The sequence below is a fragment of the Cervus canadensis genome, chromosome 14 (genome assembly GCF_019320065.1).
Source record: "Cervus canadensis isolate Bull #8, Minnesota chromosome 14, ASM1932006v1, whole genome shotgun sequence".
NCBI classification, from domain to species: Eukaryota; Metazoa; Chordata; class Mammalia; order Artiodactyla; family Cervidae; genus Cervus; species Cervus canadensis.
This window is the reverse complement of record NC_057399.1, coordinates 54,032,617-54,056,690: the sequence shown is the minus strand read 5'-3', so window position 1 is coordinate 54,056,690 and position 24,074 is coordinate 54,032,617. Positions and strand designations below refer to the sequence as shown.

The 24,074-nt window shown below is 44.6% G+C and overlaps 2 protein-coding genes across 5 annotated transcripts in view; both read left to right on the top strand.

The window, feature by feature from the left end:
* Window positions 1–24,074, top strand: part of MOB3B (MOB kinase activator 3B) — a 215,405-nt gene that overhangs the window by 167,556 nt on the left and 23,775 nt on the right. For all 4 annotated transcript variants that reach the window (XM_043486439.1, XM_043486436.1, XM_043486438.1 and 1 more), the window contains exon 3: window positions 3,432–3,634. In XM_043486439.1, coding sequence (XP_043342374.1) covers window positions 3,432–3,634 — 203 coding nt within the window. The remainder of the gene's footprint in view (window positions 1–3,431; window positions 3,635–24,074) is intronic.
* The window catches only part of EQTN (equatorin), a 76,497-nt gene continuing 55,933 nt past the window's right edge, over window positions 3,511–24,074 (top strand). The window contains exon 1 of the mRNA XM_043486435.1: window positions 3,511–3,634. The gene's annotated coding sequence lies outside the window, so the exon portion shown is untranslated. The remainder of the gene's footprint in view (window positions 3,635–24,074) is intronic.

Sequence of the window (24,074 nt, the reverse complement as noted above, 5' to 3'; positions counted from 1 at the left end):
GGGAATACGTCACAACACACATACACATATCAAGACTCTCTCAGAGTTCAGTTTTCTGTGGCTGTTTCATGGGAACTGGGGTTTCCTGGTGGCTCAGCGGTAAAGAGTCCACCTGCAATGCAGGAGACATTGGTTCGATCCCCAGGTTGGGAAGATCCCCTGGCAGAGGAAATGGCAACCCACTCTAGTATTTTTGCCTGGGAAATCCCACTCCCTGCCATGTGCCCTAGCAGCTGGTAACAGGAAAGATAAGTGCACCTGAGGATATTCAGGCTACTCAGGAAGGAAGGGCTTGGGAGCTGGAGGTGTGTGCAGAACTCCAGAGCAACAACTCCAGATTTCAGGGTGCTGGGTCCTCATGGGCTGTGGAGTTAGACAATCCTGGGTCCAAAGCCCTCCATTCTTTGCCAGCTGTGTGACCCGGGGCAGCCACTTAATTTTCCAAGTCGGGTTCCTCATATGTGAGATGGTAACAATATCAGTACCTGGACTTGTTAAGTGTTCGTCGCTCCGTTGTGTCCAACTCTTTGTGAACCCACGGACTGTAGCCTGCCGGGCTCCTCTGTCCATGGGATTCTCCAGGCAAGAATACTGGAGTGGGTTGCCATTTCCTTCTCCAGGGGATCTTCCCGACTCAGGGATCAAACCTGCATCTCCTGCACTGCAGGCAGACTCTTTATGGTCTGAGCCATCAGGGAAGCCCAAGACTTCAGTGCTCAGTAAATGTTGGCTTTTACTCTCAGTCCCAGATCCATGGTCTAAGGCACCGGCCAAGGAAACATCTCTCTCAGGGCAGCAGAGTATTAGCTGACCTCTTAGTACTCAGAGCTGTGGCTCCAGATGGTGTGGACTTTTTTCACCCTTCTCTCCTCACCCCTTTCCTTTTTAAAAAATTATATTTCTGCACCACCAAAAAGTAACCTTGAGATGCCTTGTTACATTTAGCCTTTAAGCTGTGCTTTTATCCTTGGCAGAGAGTCACATGCCAAACATAACCAGATCTGTTAGATTTTATTTATTTATTTGGTTGCGTGGGTCTTTGTTGCAGCATGCAGGATCTTCATTGTGGCACATAGACTCTCTAGCTATGGCTCATGGGCTTAGTTGCTCTGGGGCATGTGGGATCTTCCCAGACCAGGGATCGAAACTGCATTCCCCTGTATTGCAAGGTGGATTCTTAACCACTGGACCCACTCGGCAAGTCCTAGGTTGGTTATATTTTAGAATCAGACTGACTTGGTCCAAATCCCAGCGCTGCCACTGTTTACCTAAGTGGCCTGGAGCAAGTTCATCTGTGTTTGGTGTTATTCACTGGTGATGCAGGACTAGTAAACCCTACATCACAGACAGGTTGCCAAGGTAACCCATGTCAACCCCTGATACTGTCTCAGTGTTGTTAAAGGACTCCCCTTCTGATGGGAATATTCTTGAATGTGGATGAAGGGAGATTCCATCATCTCTAGGTCTTGGGCCTCTTTGAAGGCTCCAGAGCCTCCCCGAGCCTGGCAACAGTGGTCTTCACCAGCCCCTTTTCATCAGTGGAAACCATCTATCAGCTCTGGGAGGGGCTGCCCTCCACCTTGTCCCAGCTCTGCCTCACCCCACCCCCAAACCCCAGCATCTGTTGCCCAGACAGTCAGCTGCCAAGCTGTGCCCCAGTCTCTCCCTGTGGTTCATTTGATATGTTGCCATTTTGTTCTAGGGAAAAAAGCCAGTATCAGTGCTGGGTAATGGGGAGGCAGACCCTGCCTCTGCCAACTGCCAGGTGTGTTTCATCTCGCATCCTGCCCCAGGGGTCCCAGGCGATCCCGTTACCGACGTCTCTCACCAGACAGCTGTGATTAGGACTCAGCAGAGGCACAGACAGCAAAACTCCAGGCTTCCTGGGGACCAGGGCCATGCCCTGAGCACTGCTCTGCAACTCTGCTGAAAGGCAGGTGGTCATGTCTACCTTTTCCTGATAAGGGCTCCCTTATAACAACAGCTAGATGGTCCGGATTTTACAAAACAGAGAGATTCGGGGGGTGGGGGTTGTCATTCCCATTTAGCAAGCTCTTCCCATGTACCAGGCACTGTAGGATTTTAGACATGTTGACACTCTCCTGGCCGTTTAAGAAAGTCTCTATTTTCTGGGTATCACTTCTAGTCCTACAACAGTTGGTATTTTCACCCTACCTACGGAAAAACGGAAGCTCAGAGAAGTTAAATAACTTGCCTGTAGTCGAACAGCTGGAAAAGGATCAGTATAGGAATTTAAAGGCTATCTGACTTCGGAATCTATGATGTCACTACCTAAGGACAGTGTAAATAACGATAGCTTAAGCAGTGTTTGAGATGGAGAAAGAGTGTGGGCTTGGGATGCTGCTATCTGTTGCTCTGACCAAGCTGGGAGTGGTGGTCATCAGACGGGAAACCTGTGTAATTCCTCTGACCACCCACCCAGTCTGTGTTGTGAACAACGCCCCCCCAACTCTCACCTTCCTCAAGAAGAGGAGGTGACAGTAACTGTCAGGCAAAGTTTCCATGAGGTTTTGTTGCATTTTCACACCCCAGAAACAGTGGATCTCAGGGAAAGTTTAGACCAGAATTTGCAAACTGGTAGTTTTCAGGACAAGTTATCCCTGGAAAGATGTTTTGTCTTGACCTGTGGTATATTTTTTTAACTTCAGGTTAATTGCTATCATTTTACTATGATTATTATTATTATTGTCCCTTTTGGCTGCAAGGCATGTGGGTCGACCAAGGAATGAACCTGCAACCCTTGCAGTGGAAGCTCAGAATCTTAACCCCTGGATTGCCAGGAAGGTCTCGATATCATTTTAAAAACAGAACTCCAGATAATTCACATAGAACCCCGGATTTCTGAATCATCTTGAAGAACCAGAAGATCTAGCAGCCCCGGGCCTCTGTCCCCACATGGCCACCACTGGCTGAGTTGTGCATTGACTGCTTCCTTTGATGAGAAGGGGCTTTCGGATTTCTGCAGCCCCCACCCCTCCTTGATTCTTTGTGTCAGGAGTGCCAGTCTCCCTGGAGCATCACCCTCCTCCTACCAGTTTTCCTATATTAAAGATAAGAAGAAAAAGAACTTTCTTGGGCTCTATGAGTGGGAAAAGTAAAAAAGAATGCATATTTCAAACTAAAAATCATTATTTCTGCATGTCTATGTGTACAAAAAAAGATACCACCAAAGAAGGAAGCCTGACCCTCTTCCTTCATTTTTTCAGTCTTTTTCCTGGTTGTTGGCGTTTGAATTTAACACCATTTCGGCCACCTTTTCAGGCCGTGTCCAGTGGAGTTGCCCACACAGAGCCAGGCATCTGCAGGCTGGCCCGGGAGACTTGTCCTGGGCTGGTCTCCAGGCTGAAGCATGTGCTCGGGGCCCGCCAGAGCATCCCCATCATGGTTTTGTTCCCTTTTCCCTTCTCCAGGTGTTCCCTTCCCAAAGAACTTCCTGCAGATCTGCAAGAAGATCCTGTGCCGCCTCTTCCGGGTCTTCGTCCACGTCTACATCCACCACTTCGACCGGGTCATTGTGATGGGTGCCGAGGCCCACGTCAACACCTGCTACAAACACTTCTATTACTTCGTCACGGAGATGAACCTCATAGACCGCAAGGAGCTGGAGCCCTTGGTAAGTGTCACTGTGTACTGGCTACACCCAGGTCACCCCAGGAGGTTGACCATTTGTCACAGAACACTGCCATGCCCCTGCACTGATGGCCGGCTGCTGACTGGAAGATTGCAGAATTGGGCAGGATTTAGGGGTCAGGTAAAGGTCAGGATATGCCAAGATGTGCACAGCATTCAAGGACTGAGATTGTCACGGTTTGGGCCAGAGGGAGTAGCTTTAAAAAAAAAAAAAACTTTTTCCTTTTGAATATTTATTTGACTACGTCTGGTTTTAGTTGCAGCATGCAGGCTTAGTTGCCCATGGATGTGGAATCTTAGTTCCCTGACCAGGGATCGAACTCTCATCCCATGCATTAGAATGGATTCTTAACCACTGGACCACCAGGGAAGTCCCAGGAGTAGCTTTAGTTCTCACCTATTTACTTAACGCCATAAATGGGGATCTTTGAGTTCTATGTCATCTGCTACGGTGGTTTCCAAAGAAGGTAATAAACATTTATTCAGTTGGTGAATAAATATTTAGCACCTACTGGGTGGCAGCTTCGAGAAACACAAAGTTAAGTTAAGCTGTCTTTGAGTAGCTTTTATTCCAGGGAGAAAGAGAGGTGAGCCCGAGATGAGAATACAGCGTCATGGGGACTTGACTTTTCATACTGAACCCCTGGCAGTGCAGTTTTAATGGAATATGTGAGAGTTCAGAACACTTGGTTAAGAACACTTTGCTCTTATTGTTTAGGTGAATGAGGAGTTCTTTTATTTTCTTTCTAAGCTATCTTTACAGCTGGACTCAAACTGTGCTTTAGAAGTCAAGGGCCCCTAAAAAACCCTGCATCTTTTGTAACATGCATCATACGATGGATACCCTCATCAGAGCTATCTCTAACAGCTCTTTTGAGTGCTGTCTTAGCCAGTATAACACAGTGCTTTATGGAAGAATCATGCTTTGTCTCTAAAACAGTTTAAAGTGGCAGTTTTTGGTAAACATAACTGACAGAGTAACTAACTTTGATCCAAGTCCACTTGAACAATGGCCAGAGTGCAGGGGCCAGACCAGTCATTTGCTAGCCTGTCTTCCTTTTTCTTTATGTACATTTTTTTTTTGTTGTTTTCTCAAAGATTGATTGATTGATTGATCTAATTTTGGGGCTGTGCTGGATCTCCATTGCTGCACTTGGGTTTTCTCTAGCTATGACAAGGGAGGGCTACAGTCTAGTTGTGGTGCCTGGGCTTCTCATGTTGCAGACTACAGACTCCAGGCATGCGAGCTTCAGTAGTTGTGGCACATGGGCTCAGTAGCTGCGGCTCCCAGACTCTAGAGCATGGACTCAGTTGCTCCCCAGCATGTGGGCCCTTCCTGGAGCAGGGATTGAACCCATGTCCCCTGCCTCAGCAGGTGGATTCTTAACCATTGGACCACCAGGGACGTCTCACATGTTCTTAAAATATAGGCTATAATTTATGTCTGGTAAGGCCAACAGATCCAGAGATGATGCCATTAAAAAGATAGTTTGTTTTACTCACAGATCCCCAAAGAAGGGGGCACGCCACGGCAGGAGAGCCACACAGGGAAGACACAGATTGGACGGGAAAACGTGGCACCTCTGTCGTGGTTTCCCTGGGAAGGAATGGGCGAGACAGGGTAACGAGGCTAAACATGGGCTAATTTGAATCGTTTCAGAAGGTTCTGGGGCAGAGGGGCTGCCCCAAGCTGTTCTCCTGGCCCGAGGGGGGTGGGAGAAAAGGAATTTTAGCCCTAAGTGTGAGCAGCCTTAGAGGAGGTGCTTGGGGCAGTGGACCCTGGATTGGTTGGTTTGTATTGACTGGTGAGTAAGGAGCTCAAGGATGAGTTGGTTACTATCTCTAGAAATTGGTGAGTCCTGATCAAGGCCGTCCCTCCATTTTTCACAAGGCCCTGGATATTAAAGAATCAAAATACAAAAACCAGAAGACATGTTTAATGCATGTTTAGAGTTCCTGTATCTGGCAAAGAAGACATTGGGGAATGAACAGATGTTTTATACATCATTTGTAGAGTTTCTCAACTTGAAATCTATTATTAATATTATGCTTTGGAATACATGGCAGAAAGCATGTTTTCTGTGCATCGCTCGAGTTCTGGAACAAAGCAAGACTTGCTGGGTCTTGTGTTATATCACTGGCTAAAGCATTCACTTTCTTCATTTTCTTTCACAACCACTTTCTAGAAAGCCCTTGGCAGGAACTAAATTGTCTCTGAATTCAGTTGGACATGTGGTGTGGAAAGAAGCTAACACATATGATGGAGTTTAGCTCATTTGTAGAAAGGCTATTTTGAGTAAACAGAAAAGGTTGTGCAAATAGCAAAGGGAGTTAAAAGCCTGGAAGGAATTGATAAAGCTAGTTTCAGGAAATGTCTAGGACAGAATGGACAGGGGTGGGTGAACAAGGGCAAGCACTCTCATCTCCAGAACATAGGTCTGCTTCCGGGAGTTTGGATCACCTTTGTTCTGTTGATATGTTCAGGTGGAGGGGGACACTTTCCCTAAAGATCCTCTTAGAGGACGAGATTCTTCCCAACACCCATGTTTGAGTTTCTCTGAGCTAAAGGAGCAGAAACACTGTTTGGAGAGAGGAGAATGTTAATTTCTTCTTTACGTATGGAAATATGAAGGTCATTGTAGGACAGAGTTGAGTGTAAGCTAAGAAGTAGAGGGAATTAGACCTGACAGTTCAGCGGTTAGGACCTGGTGATTTCACGGCCAGGGCTCAGCTTCACTTCCTGCTCAGGTGCAAGGAACAGGCCACCCAACATGCTGTTATTGAACCCAGCCTCATTCAGTTCAGTACAGTTAATCAGTTGTGTCTTTTTGTGACCCCATGAACTGCAGCATGCCTGGCTTTCCTGTCCTTCACCAACTCCAGGAGCTTGCTCAAACTCATGTCCATTAAGTCAGTGATGCTACCCAACCATCTCATCCTCTGTCGTCTCCTTCTCCTCCTGCCTTCAATCTTTCCCAGCATCAGGGTCTTTTCCAATGAGTCAGTTCTTCACATCAGGTGGCCAAAGTATTGGAGTTTTAGCTTCAGCATCAGTCCTTCCAATGACTATTCAACACTGATTTCCTTTAGGATGGACTGGTTTGATCTCCTTGCAGTCCAAGGGACTCTCAAGAGTCTTCTCCAACACCACAGTTCAAAAGCATCAGTTCTTGAATGCTCAGCTTTCTTATAGTTCAACTCTCACATCCATACATGACTACTAGAAAAACCATTGCTTTGACCAGATGTACCTTTGTCAGCAAAATAATGTCTCTGCTTTTTAACATGCTGTCTAGGTTGGTCATAGCTTTTCTTCCAAGGAGCAAGCACCTTTTAATTTCATTGCTGCAGTCACCATCTGCGGTGATTTTGGAGCCTAAGAAAATAAAGTCTCTCACTGTTTCCATTGTTTCCCCATCTATTTGCCATGAAGTGATGGGACCGAATGCTGTGATCTTAGTTTTTTGAATGTCGAGTTTTAAGCCAGCTTTTTCACTTCCTCTTTCAGTTTCCTCAAGAGGCTCTTTAGTTCCTCTTTGCTTTCTGACATAAGGGTGGTGTCATCTGCGTATCTGAGGTTATTGATATTTCTCCCTGCAATCTTGACTCCAGCTTGTGCTTCATCCAGCCTGGCATTTTGCATGATGTACTCTGCATATAAGTTAAATAAGCAGGGTGACAATATACATCTTTGACAGACTCCTTTCCCAATTTGGAACCAGCCCGTTGTTCCATGTTCAGTTCTAACTGTGAATTCTTGACCTGCATACAGATTTCTCAGGAGGCAGGTCAGGTGGTCTGGTAGTCACATCTCTTTAAGAATTTTCCACAGTTTGTTGAGATCCACGCATACTCAAGAAAGCAAAAATAGATTTTTTTCTGGGATATTTGATCTCTGGTTCCTCTGCCTTTTCTAAATCCAGCTTGAACATCTGGAAGTTCTCAGTTCACATATTGCTGAAGCCTGGCTTGGAGAATTTTGAGCATTACTTTACTAGTGTGTGAGATAAGTGCAATTGTGTGGTAGTTTGAGCATTCTTTGGCATTGCCTTTCTTTGGGATTGGAATGAAAACTGACCTTTTCTAGTCCCGTGGCCACTGCTGAGTTTTCCAAATTTGCTGGCATATTGAGTGCAGCACTTTCACAGCATCATCTTTCAGGATTTGAAATAGCTCAACTGGAATTCCATCACCTCCACTAGCTTTGTTCGTAGTGATGTTTCCTAAGGTCCACTTGACTTCACATTCCAGGATGTCTGGCTCTAGGTGAGTGATCGTACCATCATGGTTATCTGGGTCATGAAGATCTTTTTCGTATAGTTCTTCTGTGTATTCTTGACACCTCTTTTTAATATCTTCTGCTTCTGTTAGGTCCATACCATTTCTGTTCTTTATTGTGCATGTAATGTTCCCTTGGTATCTCTAGGTTTCTTGAAGAGGTCTTTAGTCGTTCCCATTCTATTGTTTCATTAACAGTGCCCAAAGTCTCTGAACCACCTGCCTTACTAGTCTCTTATGGTCCAGGAAAATATTTCCTCATATTGCGTCTTCCCATATCTAGAGTTACACTAGTACAATCATTGATCTCATATAGAACTATATATCATCATTATATCAGAGGCTCAGTTACACATATTGTAATGCAAGAAACAACAATTTTGTAAAGCAGCCAATATAAAAAGCAAGTTAGCAGATGAATGAGGTCATAAGTAAAAGTATGTCAAGAACTTTGCTCCCCAGAAATAAACCAAAAAAAAAAAAAAAGCCAAGTAAAGAAAGCTTTCCTTTGCATCAGAACACTCTCAGTTACAGCAGAGCCTCGAACAACACGAGTTCAAACTGCACATAAAGTCCACTTATTTGCAGGCTTTCCTGGTGGCCCAGATGTTAAAGAATCTGCTTGCAATGTGGGAGACCTGGGTTCGATCCCTGGCTTGGGAAGATCCCCTGGAGAAGGGAATGGCAACCCACTCTAGTATTCTTGCCTGGAGAATTCCTTGGACAGGGGGGCCTGGTGGGCTACAGTCCATGGGGTCACAAAGAGTCGGACATGGCTGAGAAACTAACACTAACTATACCTGATATACTGTATTAGTGCACCGTTCAAGGTTGGTTGGATCTGTGAATGCAGACCCATAGATACAGAGGAAACTTGGTCATGGAGGGCCTAACTATACATGAGACTCAGATTTTCAACAGCACAAAGGGTTGGGTCCCCTTACCCTCACATTGTTCAAGGGTCAACCTGTATTTTCTACAACTGAAGAAGGGCCCCAGGGATTCGAACACCAGCAGTGCCAGGTGCTGGCTTGAAATCTGAGTCACAGAAAGGCCTGGGACAACCCAGTGTTCTAGAGAAGAGACTCTTTGGGGGCATGGGGAACAAAGAGTGATTGGATTGACCAGGAATTATTAACAGTGGTTGTTTGCAAGAAGGAACATCAGTTTTCTTCCCAGAAGTTTATAGTTCTTTAAATTCTGCTTGAAACAGTAGCCTTCTTACCTATTTTATTAATCTTAATTACAGAGAGATTAATTGCAATGCTTGTACATATTGATAACAAGTGCTTTTAATGCTTAACTGTCTGAAATTAGGTATTCATTTCCCACAAACCAAAACCTATAAAGTAACAGAAAAAGATATTGAGGGTGTTTCTAAAGACAGTCATTATATATTTTCAGTCTGGATACTTAGCACAATTCAGTATCCATTAAGAATACTGCACTTGTGGACTGTTATTATTGAAATGAGCACTTTCAATAATTGACAGTGCTTGAACAATGAACTTCCAATTCTACTGTTGCCAGGCACATATTAAAATCAGTCATATTATATCAAATGAACACATTTTATCTGATTTGCATATATCAATTACCCTAGATAGGCAAAGCAAGTTACCCAGATGTTCTCACTGTATAAAAAAGATGAGTTTTGAGAATTGACAAATGCAGTCTAAAAAATATAATGAATCGTACTCGTTTTTTGGCCCTTGAAGGAGTCAGGCATTTGGCTTCCTGTTCTAGTACATTCTTTAGAATCGAATGCAGCTAGAGGCCAGAAGGGCAGCACTTGTCCGGCCAGTTTCCTTTTGAATATCAGCAGTCCCAGAGCTCCCACACCTCCAGTGGGACATTCCTAATGTCAATTCCACAATGGAGAACACAGAAACCCCACCTCTTGTTTCTTTCTGCCAGGTTCCCACCACGTACAGCCACACTCCTCTGCACCCAGAGCGCACTGTGTTGCTTTTGTCTGCTGGGGGCCAACTGCCCTGCACGGGTTGTGTGGAGGGCCCAGCATCCCACAGTGGGAGGAGGTTCAGTCTCAGACTGCTTAAAGACGAGGTTCAGACTCTCTGGGTTCAAGCCCTGAACCATTCATTCACCAACATGCAATCTTGAGCAAGGCTTTTCAAAACCTTATTTTACTCATTTGAAAAATAGGTATAATATTAATAGAATTGCTGATTCAGATGGTAAAGAATCTGCCTGCAATGTGGGAGACCCCAGTTTGATGCCTGGGTTCAGAAGATGCCCTGGGGAAGGAAATGGCAACCCAGTACAGTAGTCTTGCCTGGAAAATTCCATGGATGGAGGAGCCTGGCGGGCTACAGTGCATGTGGTTGAAAAGAGTTGGACATGACTGAACGACAACACTTTCAAAATTTGAACAGGTTAGGTGCTTAAGAAACTTGATAGGTGCTTAAGAAATATTGGCTGTTGAATGAGATAATCAATGTACAGTGATATGCATATATAGTAAGCAGAGGTACCCTGATTCTGCCTTCCCCGGCTCACATGGCCTTTTGCTATCCTCGGGATCTCCTCGGTAGCCTTGTAACAGATATAGTTCATTGTATTTGTATCAGTGTCTTCCATGGGTTGTCAGCTCTTTGAGATGATGTTGTTGATGTTGCCAAGTACATAACAGGTGTTTAATGTGGTTTTTTTTCTCTTTCTTTTTTATTTTTTAAATTATGATACTACAATAACACATTTATAGGAGACTTGGAAAATACAGAACAAGGTTACATTTATTTCCACTAAATATTACAATTATTTTTTTAAGTAGATAAATTAAGATTTTTAGGTGGAGTTTTAATATCAAACTCTTGAAAATTAATAGAATGAATATACAGTGAAGTAGAAGGATATAGTAGACCTGAAAAACACCATGAACCATTTCAACATAATTAAGATTTATACAATTTTCACACAACAATAGGATACAAATTCTATTCAAGTTCCCATAGGCTGTAAACTTGGACACACTGGAACATATCCAGGTACATAAAACAAGGTGCAAAAATTTCATAGTCTAGTGGTGTTGAAAAGCAGAGACATCACTTTGCCAACAAAGGTCCATAGTGTCAAAGCTATGGTTTTTCCAGTAGTCAGGTCCCAATATGAGAGTTGGACCATAAAGAAGGCTAAGTGCCAAAGAATTAATGCTTTTGAACTGTGGTCCTGGAGAAGACTCGAGAGTCCCTTGGACAGCAAGGAGAGCAAACCAGTCCATCCTAAAGGAAATCAACCCTGAATATTCATTGAAAGGATTGTTGCTGAAGCTCCAGCACTTTGGTCACCTGATGCCAAGAGCCAACTCATTAGAAAAGACCCTGATGCTGAGAAAGACTGAGGGCAAGAGAAGAAGGGAGCGACAGAGGATGAGATGGTTGGGTGGCATCACCAACTCAATGGACATGAGTTTGAGCAAACTCCAGGAGATACTGAAGGACAGTGAAGCCTGGTGTGCTGCAGTTCATGAGGTTGCAAAGATTCAGACTCAACTTACTGACTGAACAACAACAAAAACAGAAGTACTGAAATCATACAGAGTCTGTTCACTTATCATGGTGGAATTATTAACATGTTAGAAATCAATATCAAAAGATATTTGAAAATAACCCATTTATTTTCAAGTGACATTTTCCAAGAGAGATCTTTGACTTAGCCACTGAAGATGCTTTATGTAGTTTTTTTTTTTTTATGTGGTTTTGAATCAGGAAGAGTCCTTGGAGGATGAGGCACCTCTGTTCAAAGGGGTTACACACCATCATTCCTTCTCTGGTGCCACCCTCACCTCAGAACATGCCTGCAGACCCCCACTTATCCACTGTTGGACATCAAGCTTCATCCTATCGAATTAGTAGTCAAGATCAAAAGCCAAATGAAGTGTAGAGCAGTGAAGAGATAGATGTGAATCCTTAGTATCAGGTCTGTCAGAGAACAATGGAACCCCAACTCCCAGTCAGTTCTCTGATCTAGACCCCAATTATAGCTCCTGGGAGGCTGTCAAACACTCTCATACTGTGTGTCCTGGTGGGCCAGGTCTACGGTGATGCAGTCTCCTGGATTTATCACAGAAAATCCCTTGTCCTGGGAAAACCCTCCATCCCTGGTGAGGGGGGACAGTAGGTCACTCTATCAGGCCTCCGAGTGGGAACACAATTGGGATTCAGAAGCAAGGACGAGGTCACCCTGGCAGCCCAGTGAGGAAGCCCAGCTCGTCCGTCTCTGCAGGGTCTGCCTCACGGCTCCCGTTGGGACCCGCCGGTCAGCAGCAGCCTGGGAACCGGGGACACACGGGATTTCATTCCGTCTCCAGCAGGGAGGGGGAGGCTGGAGCACTGACAGATGTGACAAATGATTCTGTTCTCCTGTAAAGGCAACAGCTGAAGACGATTTGAACTCAAGTTCACAGTCGGAGGAAACGAGCCCAAATGATGCTGGTAATTAGCAAATGGGCCAGGCCCTGATTGAATAAGCAGGCTGCTGGCTGGCCCGGCTGCCTGGGAGTCAGCTGACAGAATGGCGCTAATCGGGCGCTGTCATTAGCCAGCACGGGGAGCAACAGTGTTTTGTTAGCTTTTCACTAAAGACAAAAGCAGACTCAGAGAGGGCTGTTAGCCATGCAGAAGCTGGTGAATAAAGAACAGAGGAGGGAGGAGGAGGAGAGAGGTTGGCAAGGCAGGCAGGAAAGACAGGAGGGTTCTTGTTCATCCTGATGACCTGCTCACCCCTGGGTGACCTTGGTCCAGCACTGTCACCATCTTTCTCCAGGGTTCCATTGCCTTATTCCTAAGAATGATTATACCGTCACCTACCTTGTAGAGGTGCTGCCATGAAACCAAGTGTTAGCACTGGGCTCTTCTGTTACTTTATAGCAGAGCTTCCCAGGTGAGGCTAATGGTAAAGAATCTGCCTGCCAGTGCAGGAGACACAAGAGATGCATTGATCCCTGGGTCGGAAGGATCCCCTGGAGTAGGAAATAACAACCCACTCCAGTATTCTTGCCTGGGAAATCCCATGGACAGAGGAGCCTGGCGGGCTACAGTCCATGGGACTGCGAAGAGTCAGACATGACTGAGTGCCTGAGAACACTTGGGCCATGAGTGTACACGCGTGCCAAGTCACTTCAGTTGTGTCTGACTCTGTGCAACCTTATGGACAACAGCCTGCCAGGCTCCTCTGTCCATGGGCCTTAGAAGCTTTTAAATTAAGTCAGTGTTTCTCAATAGGAGTCCACACACAGCTGCATCAGAATTTCTTCGAGGTGATATTTTAAAATATACTTACCCAAGCCTCACCCCAGATACACCAAATCAGAATTATTGAGGTTACTGCCTAGGACCAAGCACCCTAGGTCTCCATCACAAACTTTTTAAAAATAGATAGACAAGTATTTATGTGGCTGTGCTGGGCCTTAGTTGCTGCACATGGAATCTTTAGTTGCAGCATGCAAAGTCTTAGCTGTAGCATGTGGGATCTAGTTCCCTGAGCAGGGATCAAACCCGGGTCCCCTGCACTGGGAGCTTGAGGGTCTTAGCCACTGGAACCCCTGGGAAGCTCCTCCCTCTCAAATACAATGTGCACATGAATCTACTGGGCATCTCACCACCGTGTAGATTCTGATTCTATACCCCTGATAAACGCTCAGTTCATTTTGCCCTCAGGGGACCTCAGTGCTCCTCTGAGGGGGGCAAGACTCTACATGATAATTACTCTCAAATTAGAAATTTTCTCTTGTTAGCACATCATCTCTTCTTCTCCTCGAGGGTAGGGGTGGCTAGCTCAGTGAGGTGGGAAAGTCAAGCCAAGAAGAAAAATCTAAGGATACATTTTGGCCAAGAACATTCCTCAGAACTGATCAGTGAAAAACGGGCTTTCTTTTCTTGATCAAATGAGTTTACAAAACGCTGTATCACCCCCACCCTTTGAAGACCCAAGATTTACAGAGCAAAGGCCTTGCGAAGTCATCCAGTGGAGAAACTGGTTCGGTTTTCTGTAGCGCCATCCCCACTCCCAATTTAGTTGCATTTGGCTGCTGAAATCTTTTTTTTTTTCCCCTAATATTTATTTATTTGGCTGCATCAGGTCTTAGTTGCAGCACTGAGGAGCCTCACTGTGTCACGTGGGATCTCTCGTCGTGGCACACAGGACTCTCTCTAGCCGCAGTATGCTCTGGGGCGCGTGGGCTCAGTAGTTCTGGCGCGTGGGCTCAGTTGCTCCACAGCATGGGCGATCTTAGTTCCCAGACCAGGGATTGAACCCACATCCCCTGCATTGCAAGGCAGATTCTTTTTTTTTTTTTTTCTTCTTTTTTTTTTGCAAGGCAGATTCTTAACCACTGGACCACCAGGGAAGTCCTAGAAATTTTTTGTTATTACTCATTAACATCTCATGGAGATCGTGACCCAAGGAACAAACTGGGGGCACCCCTGTCCCTTTGTGATGTGTTTCCAGATTTTGAGTGTTCCCTCCTTGCCTCCACCCTGGCCCCACGCCCACCCCCACCACTGCTGATGGGGTGAGGAAGAAAGAAGACTTAGAGAGGGAGATGGGAAGTAAATAAAAGTCCTCATACAGGAGGGCCGCAGGGAAAAAAAGTGACTCAGCCTCATCCATTCTCACTCCTCAACCCCCCCACTTCACTGTGTGACACCCCATCATTCGGTTGACACCCCATCATTCACCATGTGCGTGGCACTCACGCATTTTCGAGAAATAAACAACAGCTCCATTTCTTGAATTCCGCATGTTTCATTATACTCTTGACATGTGTTATTTCTTCTGCTTCCTATACTTGTTACCTTTAGTTCAAACAGGCGTGGTGGGCAGTTTCTCAACATCCAACCCATGTTCCTCTCCATCCCTCATTACTCTCCTTACTGCCATCTTATCACCCCCCAGCTTCCCCAGCTCCCCCAGTTTGTAGGCAGTGACTCTTGGCTAACGATTGAGGTTCATGCCCCAAGTGATTTTAGGCTTCAGCCACCAAAACTGCTGCTTGAAAAATGGCTGCTTTAGGACCAGATGGAAGAACAGCAGTTTGCAGACCAAAGACTTGGAAAGCCTTGTCTCATACAGACCCAGCACGGCTTATCTCAGCCCAGACACGCGATGACCTTGTGTTCCCCTAAGCGGTGGCCAGGGCATGCCCATGCACGCCTGGGGGACACTGATGAGTGCAGTAGCCAAGGCTGGCCTGAAATGGCAAGATCAGGTCAGGACTGTGAAAAGAAGCAAAGCCTCTCACATGAGCCAGAGCCACTACCTCAAATAGCCAGCAAGGAAGAGCCATTGTGAGGCTTCTGAAAGGACCTTTTGTTTGGAAGCATCATCTGTGCAGAGGCCTGAGGGTTGCTTCTTGTCAGGCGGGTTCTTTCGCTTCCAGCCAAATGGTTCCAGCATGGACACAGGCATTGGAGAAGAAAGCGCCTCGGCCGGCGAGTCTGGCGGTTTGGCCTTGACAAGCATGCTTCCACTACGATGTTACCGCATTCGTTGTCCGATGCTGAGCAAGGCATTTAACATCTCTGGGGCTGTCGTCCGTATGTGAACGAGATCATACCAAGAGTTCCCCCAGCTTGATTTTCGGAGAGTATCATCTTTGACACAGTGCGTCACCAGCCTTATTGTCTCTGGTCCAAGGTGACCTTTCCTTTTTGCTTAATGAAGTCTTCATGAATTAAAGCCCAGCATGCCAGCTGAGTGGGTATACCTGGCATGGAGAGGAGCTGGAGTTTTGCATTTGTGGGACTTTATCAGTTTAGATGGAGTGTGTGTGTCTGTGTGTCCAGCATGGCATCAGCTGGGGGTGGTTGTTCAGGGCAACCCAAATGCCCACAGCCGAGGGGAAGAGCCTGCCAGAGACTGTTTTAGGAGCTTTGGCAGACATGTTCTAAAGTGTCAATTTGAGAAATAGCACAGGAATGTGGGATTATTTTCAATGAACTGCATTGTGCCGAGTTAGTGGGCACAGTGGGGCAAAATCTGCCACATGTCTTTGTCAGTCCCATTTCTTCATCCTTTGCTGATGTCCAGTAAGCTTTTGCTTCTGGTTTGTGGGATGGAAAATTGGTTGGTTTGGGGTTTTTTGTTTTGTTTTTGTTTTTTAACTGGCTCGGGGTGAGATATGGTTCGCTTTATTTCAGGGCCTATAATATGATCAGTTAGAGTTGAATACGATGCCCATGGGAAAATCTCAGCACATAATATTAAGTAATAAAATCAAAATTCAAAACGGTATTGGAAAATCCCTCTAATCATATGTATATCTACTAGGGTGTCAAGTAGAGCCATCTAATCATAGATGAGAAAGGAAATATGGCAAATACATGCCATTTGAACTTTTCAAGTTTTCTATCACAAACATGTATCACTTTTATAGTAAGCAGAAAAATCAAACATTATGCTTTAAAAAGCCTGACCAGCAAAGACCAAACCTGAACATGACAAGTAGGCTGTGGACCCAGGACCAAGGGCTCTGAGTGAGCTCTCTCCTGTCTCTGGCCATGCCCTCTGCACCCCCTTCTCAGACACGCGGCGATGGAGACATTCAGAGAGGCAAGGTGGTCTGCAGGTGACAGATGCTGAGAGGAGTGGCCAGTGGTGGTACACGCCCTTTCTGTATGCAGTTGGAGGGGGGTGTACACAGTCACGAGGACTAAAGAATTTCCCAGGATATGGGGTGGTCCCTCCTGGAGAAGGGAACTCAGCCATCTTTGGGAACACTGAGATGATATCTCTATAGTGCATGCGTGCTTAATCACTTAAGTCTTGTCCGACTCTTTGTGACCCCATGGACTATAGCCCACCAGACTCCTCTGTCCCTGGGATTCTCCAGGCAAGAATACTTGAGTTCTTTGCCATGCCCTCCTCCAGGGGCTCTTCCCAACCCAGGGATCATACCTGCGCACCAGTATTGGCAGGCAGGTTCTTTACCGTTAGTGCCACCTGGGAACCCCCATGGTTAGAGTAGGCATACACGTTTCACGTCAAAGCCCCTTTCCTAAGTGAGAAGATCTAAAGCACATGATGAAATCTACAGATCACCCACATGTAACGTGTTCAGCCCTGCAGGGACAGGCTTTATCTGGGCACCTCACTGCAGAGGGTACCATGACTGTTGGTTTTGATTGGAATTTCTCCCATCCAAATTCCTCTGCTTAACTAGATCTAAGAGATTTTTGTTTCTTTCTAAGTTCAAGTTTCAAAAGAGATTTGTTGCACTCCATACTGTGGAGTGGTCTATATGTAGATTAGTAAGTGTAAGCATAGTGTATGTATTTACAATAACTACAAATAAATTTTAGCTGAAACTATGTTGTGGGTCTAGAGTTAATTCCAATCTTTTCTTACTAAGGCATTAACAAAACTCAAGACCAGAAGTGACTATCCTGGTCTCAATCAGGTTCTTGTTTTGTGCACATTTTTCTTCTCAGAGAGGACCCTTCTCTTTTCCTGTCTCTCAGTTCAGTTCAGTTCAGTCACTCAGTCATGTCCAACTCTTTGTGACCCCATGGACTGCAGAATGCCAGGCCTCTCTGTCCGTGACCAACTCCTGGGTTCACTCAAACTCATGTCCATTGAGTCGGTGATGCCATCCAACCATCTCATCCTCTGTCATCCCCTTCTCCTCCTGCCATCAATCTTTCCCAGCATCAGGGTCTTTACCAGTGAGTCAGTTCTCTGCATCAGGTGGCCAAAGTATTGGAGTTTCAGCTTCAACATCAGTCCTTCCAGTGAACATTCAGGACTGATTTCCTTTAGGATGGACTGGTTGTATCTCCTTGCAGTCCAAGGGACTCTCAAGAGTCTTCTCCAACACCACAGTTCAAAAGCATCAATTCTTCAGTGCTCAGCTTTCTTTATAGTCCAACTCTATTTGCTGTGAAGTGATGGGACCGGATGCCATGATCTTAGTTTTCTGAATGTTGAGTTTTAAGCCAGCTTTTTCACTCTCCTCTTGCACTTTCATCAAGAGGCTCTTTAGTTGTTCTTCACTTTCTGCCATAAGGGTGGTGTCATCTGCATATCTGAGGTTATTGATATTTCTCCCAACAATCTTGATTCCAGCTTGTGTTTCCTCCAGCCCAGCATTTCTCATGATGTACTCTGCATGTAAGTTAAATAAGCAGGGTGATAATATATAGCCCTGACGTATTTCTTTTTCTATTTGGAACCAGTCTGTTGTTCCATGTCCAGTTCTAACTGTTGCTTCCTGACCTGCATACAGATTTCTTAAGAGAGGCAGGTCAGGTGGTCTGGTATTCCCATCTCTTTCAGAATTTTCCACAGTTTATATGTTTATTGTGATCTACACAGTCAAAGGCTTTGGCATAGTCAATAAAGCAGAAATAGATGTTTTTCTGGAACTCTCTTTTTCAATGATCCAGGACCCATGTTTCATCCTTGTTCACGCCATCTGTATCTCTGGATTCATCACTCCTTTGTAAGTGGGTTGATATTCTAATCATTCAACAATTACCTGCCTGCTTTAAATTTTTTAAGTACAGAATCTTGAAGCATTAGCATATATTAATAACTCATATTATTTCTGTTCCAATTTGCTATTACATACTTCTGTCTAATTCATATGTCAGATCCTCTTCTAGTTCAGCAGGTATACCCAAGACAGGCAGCTGAAGAATACCAAGACTTCCCAGCCGCACTCTGCCTTCTTTCTTTACCTTTGCTGAGTGGGAATGGTTTGTAGATCGCTTCTGATTTTGATTGAAAGAGAGTCATTTCTAGTGCATATGCATGCTCAGTTGTCTGACTCTTGTGACCCCATGGACTATAGTCCACCAGGCTCAACTGTGCATGGGATTTCCCAGGCAAGAATACTTGCGTGGGTTGCCATTTCCTTCTCCAGGGGATCTTCCTGACCCAGGGATCAAACCCGCGTCTCCTGCATTGGCAAATTCTTTACTACTGCACCACCTGGGAAGCCCATCATTTCTAGACCATTCAATAGATATTTATTACCTTCTGACCATGTACTAGGTACTAGGAATTGGGGTCGCTACTTTTCAAGGAATTCACTGGAAGTCTTCCTCCTACCCTGTCATTATTTTGACATCCTCCAAAGTATTTCTCTCAGAATCTACTAGTTCTAAGAGATGTCAGAGGTATTATGTGAAAAGGGGGGGTTCCATGGTCCAATAACTATGGGAAACAGTGAATTAATAAAACTATTCTGGTTTCATTAATACCCTAATATGGATCCTAATTCCCCAAGCAAGATATAGAACATACAGATATATGTGACCAGGGAATTCTTTCTCTCCAGAGTACTTTGTGGATCTAAGGCTTTGAAATACCCTTTGGGAAATTCTAACTATACAGTCACCTTTCATATTACAAAGCCAGTCCTCTTCTGGATGCTGAGGGTCTGTTAATAAACATTTATTGAAAACCTGTCAGAGACTGTGCTGAGTGCCAGAGTGACCATCAAAGACACATCTCCATTCTTTAAGGAGCTCATGGTTTTAAAGAATCATATCTTTTAACCCACATTAATTAGAATTGCACTGTCCAATACACTAGCCACTGGCCACTTGTGGCTATTTACATTTAAATTAATTAAAATTAAATAAAAATTAAAATTAATTTCTTAATCTTACTAGCCACATTTCAAGTGCTCAGAAGCCACATATCATATGTCTAGTGGGTATTGTGTTGGATAGTGAGCATCTCCATCATCATGGAATGTTCTTTTGAACACTACTACTAATTAAGAGAGTCTAGCCTCAAGCATTCCTACAATATTAACACCCTGTCCAATCGCCAGTGGATGCCAGATGTGTTCAAAACTGTCCCCATGCTGCCTCAATGAGGCATTGCCGTTTATCTCTTTGAACAGCTACTGTGGTCTGCTTCTCTTTGCTGGACACTTCTCCCCCAGCTTGCAGATGAAGAATGGATAGAACTCAAAACCATCTGCTCACTGCTTCTCTCTAGGTCTCATGTCAGAATCTCCATCCCAGGGAGCTGCTTATTTCCTCAGGAAGGCTCATAAATTACAAATTGATTACAAATAGTAATTATCCTTTACTGTGTCTGCATTTTTGGAAATCGCTGCAGAATGTCAGTCACAGCAGAAATTAATTCATCTTCATGAGCATTTGTATGAAAGTGTGTGAATAGTCACTGTGGCTTGATGCCCATATATTCAATATAAGCCTGCCAAATTTTTGTCTGCTATGTGTGGTCTAGACTAGTTCAAATTTCCCAGCAGACAAGAGTAGATTCTTTGTCAGATGAATTAGCTTGGGATTTGAATGCAGGAAGCTTTTACTTATTGAAATATAACAATATATCTTCTCTCACCACTCACCTGTCTGACCACAATAAAAGCATGAGGATAAGATTATAAACAGTTCTTATCCTAGGGGCTTGTGTGGTCCCTGTCTGGTCTCTGGGACACCTCCCACCTTGAATTAAATTTGGGTTTTTTTGGCCTCACCCTGTGGTGAGTTCCCCGACCAGGGATGGAACCTGGACCCCCTTCAGTAGAAGCTCAGAGTCCTAACCACTGGACTGCCAGGGAAGTCCCTACCATGAAGTAATTTTGTGGATAAAGGTCAGCTATCCAGGCCATCAACAAGGCCAGTTAAGCCATAATGTCGTACTAGAACATGATAGTAATCACTATGAATTTCATGAGATTCCTATGACGTTGTGAATCTGAGTGTAACTGGACCAGTAATTTAGAATAAATGCATACTGGTAGATCTGGATGAAGAAAGACAGATGCAGATGGCTTCCAAAGGGAACTTCCTAGAGTTCCTTGAATGAGCCATGTCCCCTCAGCTCCAGGCCATAAGTACATGCGAGTCCCTTGGCCTTCACATCTCCTGTGTCTTGCTCATCCTGCAAGTCTCCCTCAGAGACAAGGTCTCTTCACTCTCCACCATGTTAGGTCCCCGCCAGAGGCTCCCAGAGCCCCCTGACCCCAAAGAGGGTAATCACAACGAAAGCCACAGCATCTCCAATGACTAGCATCAGAAGTGACCAGCCACCCTCCCGCCACTTTCATTCATCAGCAGTGAGTCACCACGTCCAGCCAACTCTGAAGGGGAAGAGAACTAAGCTTTCTCTCTCTCTCGAGAAGAGGAGTAGCTAAGAATTTTTAGACATTTTTTTAGACCATGACAGAGACCATTTTTTAAACTGGTGATGTTTGTCTTTGGCCCCTGTATTTGCTTCCCTTTCTTCTCTTACTTGCCACATCCTAAGCTCAGCTCTGCCATCTCCCCAGCGTGCTCCTTCCCACAGAAATAACCTGCCTCAGTGAAAACTCCCCTTACCTCAGTTTGGTCACTTCCTTCTCGCCTTGCTGGCCAAGTTCTTTGAAGAAGGCCATCTAGCCAATTGTCTTACTTTCTCACTTCCCTTTCAATTCGTTCCAGAAACCAGCTCTTTTCTCTGGAAGTGGTACTCGGAAGGCCTGTACACTTGCTTTTGAAACAGAGAAGAAACATAACAGTATAATTCACTAGTAATTCATAATTAATTCTTAAAAACATTGTGCTGAGCAAAAGAAATCAGATATAGAAAGTTCATGTTTGATCCCAGTTATATCAAATTCTAGAACAGTCTAAACTAATCCACTGTGTCAGAAAGCAGATCAGTGGTTGCCTGGGCCAAGGGTAGGGGTAGGGGATTGACTGCAAAGGAGTAAAGAGGGAATTTTCTCAGATGTGATAGAAATATTATGTATCTTAATTGTGGTGGTTACCTGGGAGCATATATCCATCAAAACTCATCAAACTGTGCATTTATTTTTTAATGTTTTTATTTATTTATTTTTGCTGGTGCGGGGTCTTCACTTCTGCTTGGGCTTTTCTCTAGTTGTGGCCAGCAGGGGCTACTCTAGTTGCAGAGCACACTCTAGAATGCATGGGCTTCAGGAGTTGCAGCAGGCAGGCTCAGTAGTTAGGGCACACAGGCTCTGGAGCACTGGCTCAGTGGTTGTGGCACACAGGCTTAGTTGCCCTGCAGCATGTGGGATCTTCCCAGATCAGGAATGGAACCCATGTCTCCTGCATTGGCAGGCAGATTTTTTACCACTGAATCACCAGGGAAGCCCAAACTGTGCATTTAAAGAGAAGCATTTTGTTAAAAACCAAGTATACCTCAATCAACTTTATTTTAAAGTATGCTTCATAAAGGTATCCAACATATTTTTTTTAATTTTTTATTTTATACTGGATTACAGTTGATTAATAATTTGTGATAATTCCAGGTACACAGCAAAGTGATTCAGTTATACATATAGACGTATCCTTTTTCAAATTCTTTTCTCATTGAGGCTGTTACATAATATTGAGCAGAGTTCCCTGTGCTGTATACAATAGGTTCTTGTGCATCCAACCCATTTAAAAAGCAACTTCAGTATTCACAAAAGCAATGTTTTGACAAGCCTTTGCTGGAAAACTTTTGTCTTTCTACTGCCTAGGTGGCTAGAGACAAACCAAAAGGAAAAGTAGCAGCTTATCTCTAAGGGCCAATTAGAATATCTGCATTTTCAATTGGTTATAATAGAAGTAATTCATGAGATTGGAGACTCCCCTTCCCCTCTGGCAGTGAGTTATGAATGAGTGTAAACCATTCTGTCCTACAACACTGGGGGAGATTTTGGAAAGCATCTCAGTTCTCAGGTCCCACCCTAGACCTGTTAAATCAGAATCTCTAAGGGTAGGGCCCAAGCAAAGTAAAGCTCTCCAGATGGCTCTTGGTGACATCATGGTTGAGCCCCAGGGAGATGAAATATGGTGCATCTCAAAACTTTTTTTTGCACAAGAACATCTGGGAAGCTCGTGGAGAATGTCAATGCATGAATTCTACTACTGGAGATTCTGACTGAATAATTCTGGAGTGGGGCTCATGAATTTGCATTCGCAGTAAGCTCCCTGGTAGTTCTGATGTAAGTGGTCCAGGCACCACACTTTGAAACTAAACTAATTATCCTTTCCCAAATTTCTGGGCAGAATTGGAGTTCAACAGAATGCCTGGGCTGAAAAGTGGCTCCTTCATCTTGATATTTTTAGATGGTGAAAGTGACAGTGAAGCCACTCAGTTATATCTGACTCTTTGCAACCCCATGGACTGTAGCCTGCCAGGCTCCTCCATCCATGGTATTTTCCAGGCAAGAGTACTGGAGTGGGGTGCCATTTCCTTCTCCAGTTTTTAGATGGTATCCAGCCCTAATAGCAATATTTTTGTTTGCTTAATTCAGGCTTCCTTATCCTCACCCCATCACTTCCCCAAGAATCAACCCCATACCCAGGACCATATCTAGACCGTAATGGCATTTTTCTCTCCCATATTGACAACAGTCATCACCATACCCTAGAAGCCCATCCCCTCAGACTTCACCTCTGCAGCCTGGCACCTCTCCTGTGTTAGAGCTACCATCACACAAACCTTAGAGCTGCTAGGGTCCTGAGCTAAGGGCACATGACTGGGTGCTGCGGATACAGCGACAGTTCAGTCTTAGTCCTTGACATGAACCTTTTTATCCTTGTAGAGATGTGGATGGTCTTAATTTTTCCCACTGTCAAAAGAGAGAGCTTAGCCAAGATCAAGCTTAGCAACAGCTTCTGAGAACATGCTGGATGAAGCCAGAGCCCAGTTCTGGGACCTCACCTCCTCTTCAGCCAAAGCTGCCACATTGCTCTCGTTCATGGCTTCTGTGTAAGACTCCATTCAAAGAAATGGTTTCTGCTGCTAAAATAAGTTGTTAAATCCACTGGATTAGGGAAGGCTTAGCTTTCCTTCCAGTTCTGGCAGCTTGTGGATCCAGAACGGCATAGATTGTCACTGCCTTTCCTTCTACTTCATATCTTTCTAATAGTATAATTATTTCAAACAGAGATTTATGGTAGTGATTTATGTCTACGTCTTATGCAAGTCCATGGGGGTTGCAAAGAGTTGGACATGACTTGGCGACAGAACAACAACTTATGAAAGTATTTCAGCTTAGAAGAATGCTGTAAATGGCCTGTAATAACTATATACTTTTAAATTTTGGTATGTTCAACTTCCAAGGATATAACAACAAGGAAATATTTTGAGTAAAGGTGCTATAGGAGATATGTTTATGTATTACTTCATTTAATCTGCACACAGAC